Source organism: Malurus melanocephalus, unplaced genomic scaffold (assembly GCF_030028575.1).
Source record: "Malurus melanocephalus ecotype Western Australia unplaced genomic scaffold, MMel_1.1 scaffold_12, whole genome shotgun sequence".
Taxonomy (NCBI): domain Eukaryota; kingdom Metazoa; phylum Chordata; class Aves; order Passeriformes; family Maluridae; genus Malurus; species Malurus melanocephalus.
The window spans coordinates 3,432,636-3,444,683 of NW_026623244.1; the positions used below are offsets into that span (position 1 = coordinate 3,432,636).

Genomic DNA, 12,048 nt, shown 5'->3' on the forward strand with positions numbered 1-12,048 from the left:
TGAATGACTTCACAATTTGCTCAGGGGTTAAATACTTTCTTGTTTAATAACCTAATGATTTGGGCTAGTTTCATGCTGGACTGTTGGAAAGTTCACTGGCCGGAGTCATCAGCCAGGCCTCATGTAAACGGCTTCCCCAGCTCTCAGCCAAGTGAGCTGTCCTCATCTTTGGGTCCCTCGGCGGGTGGCTCTTGGCACGACCTTCTTCTGAAGGGCTTTGTTGTTCATACGTGTGCCTGAGGCTTTACGCTCTGCAGGCTTCCTCACCACTTCTTGTTTGAGCTGGAAATGCACCTGGAGAAAGAACAAAGATAACTGTATGTAACYGTGTATGCTCAGCCAGCTCAGGGGTCTGCAGGACCTGCCTCTGCCACTTGCCTTCGAAGGTGACTCTGGGGCCAAGTCAAACAATAATGGGTCTCAGACATTGTCAAGGAAACTCAGTTCTTAAAGCAGATGTAAACTTTTTTGCTCAAGGGTAAAGTGTACTGACAATGAACTGTATTTGCTATGCAGAGAGTTGCTCCTGTGGCAGTGGATGTCCTAGGATGGTCCAAGGATGGCTGCAAAAGGCAAGGGACTAAACCATGTCCTTTCTTCTCCTTTTCTCACCACAGAGCAGAGACATAGCGTTGCTTTGCAACTCTGTGAATATTTAATACACAGGATGGTTTAGGACAGACAGTTCTTTCTCAATTGCATCTTGTTAGCTGAATCTGCTTAATCAGTCTTTCAGAAAMCCATGCTTCTAGTGGATCCAGGCACAAAAAATTCCAGGAAAGAAACCTCCATCCACTACAGCCATGCAAGTAGGTATATTAGGGAGAAGGAGACAGAGAGCATGTAAAACACAGTGTCAGATAAATGGGGAATGGGGAAGACATACAGAAAGGTGAAACCAGAATGGGGATGTATGGGCTTCTTGGAGGAGAGATAGGGTGAACTGTGGGTATGGGAGGTGCTGCAGAAATGGGAACAAGAGGGTTGCTGTGGGAGGAGATACGCAAAAATCAGACCAWCAGGGAACAAATCAGTCTTCTACAGTAACACAGTGAAAAGAAAATCTGTTTTTAAAAGGAAACCCAAAGAGCTGGGTTCTTAACCTAGCAAAACAAAGGACTGGGCTTGACAGCTCTCTATAAATACACCAGGGAATAAATACCAGGGAAGAAGAGGAGCTATTTAAAGTACAACATTGGCATAAGAACAAATAGGAATAAACTGACCATAAATAAATTTAGTACGAAAATTAGAAGGTTTCTAATCCTGAGAAGAGGGCAGTTCTGGAAGAACTTCAGAGGCTGGGCAGGGTGGGATGAAGCGATGGAGGGTGGGAGAACAACCACAGTATATTTACAGCAGAGCCTGACCTGTGTACATACAAATGATGTGCCAGGATGCTGCAGATGGGGGGGTCCTGCTGGTCCTTACAGGAGGCTGAATCTGTGCTTCCACCATGTTCACAAGGCAACAGCAGGGGCAGGGGTCACCACCCACTGTTTTTACAACTGATTTCTAGTTGTCCAGCCAGCCCTCAGTAAGGCACTGTAGGGGCCACACCAGTGTCAAGAGCACTCCATTTCCAGAAGGTGCTTGGCTGTTCTTTGTYGGCACCCAGTTCCCATCTGCCTTTGGTGCTCTCAGCACAAAGAAAGGCAGACTTCAGCCTCYTGCTGTGAGTTTGATAACATGTTTRGTCCCAGGCAGAAGGCAGATGATAGCAGAGTGCTGAAACCCACAAAGCTGGGGAGATAACTGAACCTCAGGGAACAGATGCTGTCTCYACATCATCTCATCCTGGAGAATGAAGAATGTGGAGAGAGTGCTAAAGAGCAGCAGTTCCATCCAGCCAGGAGCTCTCCCCRTGGCCAAGAGGCAGAAGGACACAGGAACTGGCATGGCAGCCCAGTGCAGCTGCAAGGCCTCAGTAAGGAATTGAAAGGCATGTGGCATTGTCTTCACTCTGTTCCCCACTGTGAACTRTGTGGAGCCTTGTCTGCCAAAACAGATAACCTGCAGCCACTGGCAATGCTCTACATCCCATCTCCTTTCTCTTTGCTAACTAGACATCCTCCACTGCATTTCTTTTTCCCTGGGGTGAAGATATTTTGAGAAACCCTCGTGACTATGCAGCCTGACTCACCAATGAAGGGGCAGCTGGGCCCACTGTTGTTGTCACTGTCAGGGGCTGGTACCCCTCTGCAGAGGCTGTGACAGTGTAAGTGCCAGGCAGCAGCAGCCGGAAATAATCCCCCATATCACCTGGAACAAAGGTAGGAAGAGAAAGCGCTCAGGATGCTCAGGGAGCAAAACAAAAGACATTTCAGTAGCYCTTGCTGAGTTACTTCCTCTAGGATGTGTAGCCTTCAAAACCCAGATTTTTTTTCCCCAAATCTGCTGGCTAGTGCAAGGCTGGATTCATATTGGTACACTGCAAGTGATGTCTCATTAGTGCCATGGAGGAGAGGTCAGCCTGCAAGTAAAAGCCAAATAAAARGGGACTGCACAGCAGCACTGGCTGTGCCTGTGTAGGGAGGCTGCAAAGCTGAGCACTCGYCAGTCAGATGACAGCAGACCTAAGGACAAGCTCCAGTCTCACTCCTTATGWACAACACACACACAATTTTGCCACATTTGGGTTAGCAGGGTTTTAGTTGCTCATTAGCTCAGCTGCTCCCTAATTSTCTGCATAAGAAAGACCCAGGAGCACTTTACAGACGGTGCTCAGGGACAGGAGATGGCCAACAGTGAGGTAAGCACCACATTATGGATCAYTTTGGAAATCTGAGTGTAATCCCATCTATGGAACTGGAAGGGTATCTCAAATTGCTTCAGGGTGGGTCTGGAGCACAGCTTCACTGTGAAGGTGGTAAAGACCTGGCACAGGACAACAGTTAGGCTGTGAAATACCCATCCTTAGGGTCAGTGAGAATTGGCTTGAGGGAGCAGTGGCTGATCAGAGCCAATGCTGGGGATTCAAGCAGGAGGCTGGACAGGAGACTCCAGAGGGCCCTTGGCAGCCAGCTCTACTGTGATTTTGTGATTTCTTCCACAGTCCCCTTTCCTACGCAGATTGGCAAAATAAGCACCAAATATTAGTGTAACTGAGTCACAGACCTAGCCAGGAGAAGCTTTGATGATTTCGTAGTCTGACTCTGAAAAGCTGTAGTATCAGCTATTTTCTGCAGGCAGTCTGGAATGTTTGGTCTGCCTGGAAGAGGGTGTTCATGAAATTGAGGTTAAAATTGGCCAGCAAAGGAGAAACAACCACAACTTAGATAAACTAAAGTGGCAGTTCTCAGTCTAAACTTGTCTGGCTTGAACTTTCAGTCATTCATCTTATTCTTGCTATCTTCTGTTTCAGCTCTTTGCAGATACTTACATGCTTGAGTTGATTATCCCCTCAATTGTCTCTCTCAGATAAAATAGGAACTGAGTTTCTCAAGTCCTTCACAATACAATTTGCATTCCAGTTCTCACCTCTGTCTTTCCTAGGCTTTCCTAAGKCCTCCCTGGTCAAGGATAAGAATAAGGTATATTTCTCCCTGCTGGTGTCTTTGGGAAGMAAACCATGCTGKCCTTGCATATKACAGCCTTGCCTGCTGACCTKCATCCACATATCCAGAAATGCAAGYGGATGGACAACCCACCAGAGGTGACGTCATGGCTGATTCCCTGGACAGAAATCACTGCTCCTGCAATGCCATTGTTATTCTCGTCGGACACCATCCCTTTGATGCCCWGGTGAACCTGCAGGGAGGGAGACAGACCTATGGATCAAAGCCCCTCCTTTGCTCAAGAGGGTATTGCTGGGGCAGGGCAGAGCTTCAGGGACAACTCTRCCTTTCCCTGCATCCTGGTTATCCCCAGCAGAGTCAGTCTGGGATACAACAGCTTCCCCAAAGGCCACCCACAAGAGCACCCCAGGAGCTCCATTCCCTTCCACCCCAGTGCCTCCTGGTCCYCTACCACCAGGGCCCATGGGGACTGCAGGAGAAGGGTGCAGGTCTCAGGACTGCCCCTTTACCTCTTCAATGAAAGCAACAAGGGCCTCCCGGTTGGCCATCCACTGCCGCTCCAGGTCCTCCTCGGGCGGAAACTTATTGCAGCTCAGCTCCAGGGTGATTTCAAAGCAGTTGGTGTAGAGGTAATTGAAGTCCTGCATGCCTGGAAGAGAAGAATAGCCTATGGCTAGGGCATGGCTTCCTTCCTATTCACACGTTCCAGTTATCCTGGTCCATCTGTCTTTGACCCCTTGTTTGCACCTTAGGTACAGGGTCCTCCCTCCATGACAGTGTAACTAGAGCTTTCTCCACCCGTGCAGCCCTCCCTTTGTGGCTGCCAAACTCTTTCAGCTGGATCATTCACCAACCTGCCTTCAGAAGCCCAGGGAGGTTGAGTAACCCAGGGGCCTATATGTCTCTTTCCAGCTCCTCTTCAATCTTTTTTTTTCTAGTTTTATGTGTTGATTTTTCAGTTTCCTCTTTTTAATCAGATTTTTCAGAAACCAGCAGCTGCCTTCCCTTTGGTCACAGTTTTGGGTTTTGATGGGATTACACTGTGGCATTTTCAAATTCAGTAAAAGATTAATGCTTCCTTCATCCAGCAGCACACTGCAAGTCTCTGCAGACCGTAGCTATTTCTGTGGCTCTTTCCCAAGCCACTTCAAGTGCTTCCAAGCCACTTCCTGGTCTGAGATACAAACACCAGAATGGTGTCTAGTAATGGGCACAGTCCCATTGCCACAGTCCTTCCCCATCCCATTCTGAGGAAGAGGGTTTCTTGTCCTGAGGTTTCTTGTCTATCCCTTCACCTCTCTTTGCTGCGGGTGGTGCTCACCTGCCCAGTGCTCACCTGCCCAGCCCTTACCTTTGCTGAGCGAGTACCAGGATGCCCCGTTGGTGATGCCATCAGCAAAGTAGTCCCCGCAGTTCCAGCCCCGGTGCATCCAGCTGTGGGCGTACGAGTAGGTCTTGGCCAGCTAGAGGGAGAGCAGCCAGTGGTCACTGCTCCAGACCCGCATGGCTGGAGAACCTGCCTGGCTCTGGACAAAACACACTCCCTCCTTTGCTGAGGAGCATAGGAGGGAATTCAGACAGGAGACAGTTTCTGCATTTTACTGTCACAAAAAACAACACAAGGGGTTCAGGATCTCTAAAAGGTGGAGGCAGATAAGGTGGAGGAGGAAGAGCAGTAATCTGGCAGGATGGAAGCTTGCTGATGGCACAGGTGACTTCTGCCCTGCTCATGCTGAGAAGAAGGGGAGCAGAGGGCACTTGAGGGTCCCCGTGCAGGGACACTTGGCCTCACACAGCAAATGGCACTGGCAGGGGAAAATATACACGAAGAAAACAAACCAGTATCAGTCCTGATGCAAATACCATATATATCAGGGGAATTTGGATTGGGAAAGAGTTTGGGCAACTTCTGGTTCTAGCAACCACTTGTTTGTTGCCCTTATTAAGATTACTGTTTATTTTTAGACATGMAGGGAAGGCTAAAACTGTGCTGCTGCATCCAAAGCCAGTCCTTTGCATAAGACACAGTTTAAGAGAGACTGGCCTTTGCATTTTCTAATGCAAACTGTACCCTTGTATTGTGGTTCAGATCCCAGTGTAATATCATTCTGTCAGCAGGAAAACAGTTACTTCTCTACATTTCTGAGYCCTGAGGCCATGTGAGTATCATTAGCCTACACCCCAGACTGCAGCCTCTTCACATCTGGGTCTGAGCACAGCCGTGATCCCAGGAGGTCCTGAAAAGCCCCTGCAGATTCCGCTTCCAGAGAAGGCTGAACTCCAGCTCAGACTTATTTTTCTCATTAATTGTTCTGATGCAGACTTACTTTTTTCTTATGCTGGGTATTTCCTAATGGAAGCAGTGACTAAAGGCATTGTTTTCTGGGATAATAAAGAAAAAACATGAACTTAAGSTAGCACAAACAGGATTGACAGCACRGACTGATGMATTCCCTGATGTTTGCTTATGCTKCTGGAGCTCTTGTTGTTTGTTGTAGTCCTTGTTCTTCACCATCTGAAAGCCTCTGCTGGACACCCACCTTCCTTATCCTGGTCTCCGCAGAGCCCCAGCCACCTCTCTGGACAAAAAATCCTGTGCATGCTAAGATGGTGTGGCAAAGATGGGGGCTTCCAGCTTTGGAAGAGCAGGTTGTTATTGAGAATATCAGTGGTATTTGGTTTATGGGGAACCCAAGMAAAGCATGGAAAAGGAGGGGGCTCCTAAGGGTGAAGATTGGCCTGTTCTTGTGGTGGGACTGGCTCACAGGGAGAGACTGGCCTGACTTGGCCCCTGAGCCAGTGGCTGGCAGAAATGCTGTAGTCTGCTAATGGTTATTTCCAACACGTTTCCTGGCTCAGCTCCTGCTTCATGCTGTGACCAGAAACTCCCATCCAGCTCTCACTCTGCAGCCTGCCAGGGAATGTCCTCACCCAGCGTGGCCGTGCTCACCTTCTGAAACAACTTATCATCAGGGGTAGGCGTGTTGACTGTGCGCCGGTGGTTCCTGAAGCGCTGATCCTGAGACTTGTCATAGGGGTAATTTGCCACCACTGCTCCACCGTGCAGATTGGCCGAGAGCACAAAGTTGTAGCTGCTGATCCACTGGATCACAGCCARTGTTTCTGGCTCTACCTGTGAGGAGAAGAGAGAAGGAGACAGGGACAAGAGCTCAGTCACCTCTGCACCAGCTGCTGCTCCATGCCAGCCTGTGGTGTGATCAGTCATGTCAGACCCTGTTCTGCAATGTGTCTGCTGCAGCTCTTGCAGCTTCCTTTGTTCTCCACCCTCTGCCCTGACACACAAAGCAGGCTCCTCCTGTGCATACCCTGCTACAGGTCCCCCGGAACAACCCCAAACCCGAGGGTTTAGCTACACCTACAGGTGTTAGCCAGCATGTGCCACCTCCTCTGCCCTGCACATTGCAACTTCCTCCCCAAGCTGGCCGTGTTGCCAGCCTCTCCTGACAGAGGTGCAAGCTATCATATGGGACCAYGATTGCATCACTTCTCTGCATGCAGAAGGCTCAGAGAAGGAGATGAGCACTGTGTAAGCCAAAGGAGAATGTATTTGCTTGCATGCTGGGACAATCTAAGAGGATGTGCTGCCCTCACAGCATCCCAGAGCGGTACCTGGCTTTTCCAGTTGTCAGGCAGTGGGATGTGGTGGTTTGGCCCGCTGATTTCCCTGCTGTAGTACATGAGTGTGTTGAGGTCAGGGAAGTTGCGGTTCAAGTCCACTCCATTGGCATTGTTCCTCCCCGTCAAGTACCCRTTGCTGTCTGGGCCCTGCGGGGCAAAGGTGCATCACAGGGGTGASTACAGGGTGGGTGCAGTCAGGTGGGGTGTCAGAGAGGCAGAGACTGCCCACTGTAACAGCACTCCGGGGCCTTGGAGTCACAACATGTGTTACTGCTGGCAGGATAATAAAGAGTATTGGTACTGACAGGGAAAATCAATAACAACATCTTCATTTTCCAGGGTGACAGAATAAGCCACAAGACAAAGAAATACTTTGCTTTAGCTGAAAGAGCCACGAGTATCTCCCTGAAGTCCAGCAGCACAAAGAAACAGGTGATCTTTTTCTGGGRGGACTAGAGGGCTTATTTCCTCCCCCATGTCTCATGTCACTGTCTGCTTATGACAGTGGCACTCAATTGCCACTTTCCCAGTCTAGGACAGGGGATTTGCAGTGACTTTCCTGTGACAAATAACKTCTAAGGAGAGTAAGACTGGTGTAGAGGTGTAGGAAGTCTCCTCCATCAGCTGCCAAGGTCACCTGTGACAGGACATGAGCCCTTGGCAGGGAGGCTGACACCAGCTGATGGGACAAATTTRACAGGGCATGAAGAGAAAGGATTCCCCCTCCTCCTAACTGCAGGGAAGAGGATCCCAAAGGGATTTGAAGGGCTTTCTTCCCCTACCCGTCCGGAGGAGGCGATCACTGCCTGGTACCTGCTTGGCAGCCACTTCGTACCCGTCGGGGTTCATGGAGGGCATGATGTGGATGCGCGTGTCGTGGATGAGGCGCGTGATCCGCTCGTTGCCCCGGCGGTACTCCTCGCACAGGAACTCGGAGAGCTGCAGCAGCAGCTCACGGCCCAGCACCTCGTTCCCATGCATGTTCCCAACATACTTGAACTCTGGCTCCACTGGAGAGAGAAAGAGAGTGACGCCATCAGCCTGGGCTGGAACTGGGGCGAAGAGCAAATTCCTACCACAGGGAGAGCCAGGCAAACCCAAGGAACACCCAATAAATGGTATAAAATGACCCTTTCCCTTGGAAAATGCAATCCTCAGTGAGGGAACATGGCACAGTTCTGKTATGGGCTCCCCTCCATTTTTCCACAGCACCCTGGGAGCAGCTCAGACTCTCTGYCAGGTTGCTTTGGGCCTTTGGAGCACAGAGGAGTATTTGCAGGTGGTTTGGTTTTGGGTTGGTGAAAGGCAGCACAAAAGGACCAGGGAGCACTGGCAGGATTGTCCCAGGCTGCCGGGGCTGCACAGCTCTGTGCTGGCTGGCAATGGAGGGCACAGACTTTTTCCCACCTCTGCTCTTCCACGTTTGCTCTCAGTGCCTCTCACCAGCATGGCACATTCCTGGCTCTGCATCTCTCCTTCCCCTTTGCCTCCAAGGTCGAGGTTAAGGCCCTCCTCACCCTCAAGGGACGAGAGCCTGGAGAAACCCACAGCAGAAGAGCTGAATATGGATCAAACTGTCCCTCAGGCAGCTCCAGTATGACCAAAAAGGTCTGTTGCCAYTGACTTTTCTAAAATAAGGTCTCAAAATACAGACTTGGAGGCCACAGGCAGACAGTGGCTGGAACAGGACTTGCTGCTTTGCTTAAAGGAGAGGCAGGACACGTGAGGGACAGGTTGCGCTTTCCCAGAGCGGCTTTTAAAGCAGTTTCTTGTGGGAAAATAAAATGTCACACTGCAGGCTGGAGCCAGCATTGGTAGAACGAAAGACAACAGGGGAATTCAGCTAAAAARGGAGCCTGACTGTCACATGAAAGAGTCAGGAGAAAAAAGGGTGTTGTTACAAATGTTGGCCTGCCAGATCTTGAGACTCCCAATGCACCGTGAGCTTTCTGGCCACCAGCAGGGATCAGAGTCACAGTGGCAGTGTGCTGCCCTGCTGCCAGGCATGATGTCCATCACAATCCCTGGGATAAAAGGCAYGACATCCCCAGATTGTGAGCCGCTGCTTGCAAAAGCACTGTGCCTTTGCTGCATCAAAAAGAAAAAAAAAACAAACTAATTTTAGCTAAAGATTTTGTTTTTCCATGTCTTTTGACTGCTGTGTCTCAGTGCAAGAAACCAGAGGTGAGCATCATATTATGATCTTGTTAGATTTCAGAGACACGAGAATTGATTTAKTTAGATAATTCAGTTATTAAAAATACAGAAAATCCTGGGCATACGTGGAGCCTTTAAAAAAAAAAGTTTCAGCAGGAGTTCTCTTCTTTGTTTGAGCCTGCAGCAGGATTTGCCAGCCTTTTTCGACATGCAAACCCCTAAACTTTGTGTTCATGGAGACACAAGCTCTAATTAGTGCATGTAAGCCCATTGGCTCTGAGTTTGCCTTTGAGAGTTACTTTTCATGTTCTTCAAGGAAATCCACAGTTTCCCAAATTCCTTGTGCTASAAGCTGAAACTGCCAGCCTGAGAATGCCCCATGTTACAAGCAGGGACACAGGTCCATGCTGCCTGCCTGGGGCAGGGGAGATCTTAGCAAACTCCTACAGCCTTCGCAGCTGCTTTCATGTGGTTCTGCAAGTCTAAAATCCAGTGGTGCACTGCCAGTGCCCTTTGCTCACTCCTTGCTTTGAATCAGCCCTTGATGCACTGTGGAGGTGCCCCAGATGCCCTCAGTGCTGTGCAGGTTTCCCTRTGCTGAGCAGGGCTGTCACAGAGGTAGTCAGGGTGGGAAGCCTCCCATTCCACCTCCCAGCACCCCTGAAAATGATACTCTGGGCCACAGGAGTGGAGCAGTACAGCCCCAGCAGTGSTGCCAGGCATGATGTTCCACTGACAGGGGCACAGGAACAGGCTCTGTTCACCCCTGCAGCCCTACCAGCAGTTTTCCATGTCACTAAGTTGCCTGCACTTGTCGGCCCCTGCGTTTGACCACGGATTTGGCAGGATTTGAAACAGCAAAAGATCCTGCAGAAAGTAGGAAGAGTTCTGTCCTTGTCTGCAGCTCAGGGACACAGGCAGGGATGCGAGGGATCCCTGTGTGCAGCCCCCCAGCCTGGAGAGCCAGATGCTCTCCTCAGCCCCCCTGGGACACCGGGCTGCCAGCAAGGTCTGGCTCGGCAGCATCTCCAAGCTGCACGGGCAGCAGCTCAAGGGGCCACTGCTGCCAGAGCTCCACAGGGCCACGTGGCAGCAGGTGGAGACCGCTGAGACCAGCCTGTCACTGGGGCTGCACAGCCACGGGGCTGGGACAGCTGTGGGAGCCCAGTGTCCTCTCAGCCGGGATCCCTCTGCTTACTGCCCTCCTGGCTTTGCCGTCTGGAGGAGGAAGGACCGAACTCTTTTCCTCCTGCCTCTACCCAGCAGCACAGGGCAGAGGGTGGGTGCTGCCTCTCCTCGCCTGAACAACACTGTTTTGGGAAGGAGAGCGTGGCAGTGCAGGTGGGGTGCTGGGAGGGACTCGCCTGCGCCCTCGCATTAGCTTGAGCTGAAAACTCAAGAGCTCCGTCCAAAGTACGCGCCTGGGCCGCGCCGCAGCTCTCGCGAGCACGGTGCATGGCACGGTGCATGGCACGGTGCATGTGTGCGGCCGGGTGTGCCCGTCCCTGCCGGACACCGCGCTGCCTGGCACCTGGCACTAACAGGAGTCGTGCCTGGAAAAGGAGACACCCCCCACCCGGTGCCCCAACAGTGCCCTTAGCAGGGGAGCGGCAGCGAAGCTCGTCCTGTCCGAGCGCTGTCCCCATCCCCCCGTACTCACGGGGCTCGTGGATGCCCGGGTAGTCGCTGAACTCCAGCACGTAGAGGTGCCGGCCCTCGACGCTGCGGCCGATGCTGTAGATGCGGGTGACGTAGGGACACTGGCTCTGCACGCGGAACAGGGCCTGCACCAGCTCCTCGTAGCGATGGTGGAGGAAGCTGAGGGCGGCCGCCCCCTCGAGCAGGAGCAGCGCTCCCACCAGGGGCCGCAGCCACCGCGCCATCCTCCCGCGGCGCTGGGCGCCCGGACCAGCTCCCAGCCCCGGCTCCCTCCCAGCCGGGAGCTTAAAGTGCAAACTCCAACCAGCTCTTTCCAGCTGCCGAGTGCCAGCCCCCTGCACCTGCGGGCGGGGGGCGCCGGGGGGCGGCGGGAGCGGGGCGCGCCGGGGCCCCGCAGCGCAGGAATGCTCCCCCCGCCCGGCCGCCGGCGAGCCCGCTCTGCACCGGCCGAGAGGTTTCCCCCCGCTCCAGCTCACTTATTAACCGGACGGCAAACAGGCCCCCGCAGCCACTGGCTGTCACCGCAGAAGAAGCGCAGGGCTGGAAAACTGGCTGCGGAGGGCGTCGGGGCTGCCAAGCGCACGGGGAGAGGCGGGCGGGGGAGAGGAGAAGAGAGGGGCCCGGCGGGCGGGGGGATGCCCGTCACCGAGCCCTCTCGTGGGGCAAGAGCCMAGGGCGATGGGGGTGGTGCCGGGGCGGCCTCGCTGTCCGCACGAGTCCCGCAGCCCTGCCCGGMCCCTGCCAGCCCGGCGCGGGCAGCTCCCACCGCTCCTCCCCGCGCTCGGTCTCGGCTCCGCGCCGCGCCTTCTCTACTGCCCCATCTCCTGGGGAAGCAGAGGAGACACCGCCGCGGGCTCCGCGGGTCTCTCGGCGATCCCGTTGCTCCTGGGATAAACAGAGGCAGGCACCGYGCCGCCCTCCCCACAGCCCCCTGTCCTGCCGAGCGGGGACGGTGCAGGGGGAGCACAGAGCAGCGTGAAATGTGATGCAGGAGTTGTCTGCTGAGCACATACCATCACGGAGAGCTCCGCTCGGAAGTCTGGTATCACCCTACCCTGCTCTGGGAGCGGGCATG

General features: G+C 52.9%; 1 protein-coding gene across 1 annotated transcript; it reads right to left on the reverse strand.

Moving 5' to 3' along the window:
- CPN1 (carboxypeptidase N subunit 1) lies at positions 1-11,723 on the reverse strand. The gene is made up of 9 exons (XM_057380900.1): positions 10,975-11,723; positions 7,971-8,167; positions 7,149-7,304; positions 6,469-6,651; positions 4,870-4,981; positions 4,028-4,167; positions 3,651-3,750; positions 2,144-2,262; positions 1-294 (listed from the first exon to the last, which is right to left on the reverse strand). Exons 1-9 carry the CDS (start codon positions 11,195-11,197, stop codon positions 163-165), a joined length of 1,362 nt encoding a protein of 453 aa, XP_057236883.1. The 5' UTR covers positions 11,198-11,723; the 3' UTR covers positions 1-162.
- Between the last annotated feature and the right edge of the window lie 325 nt (positions 11,724-12,048).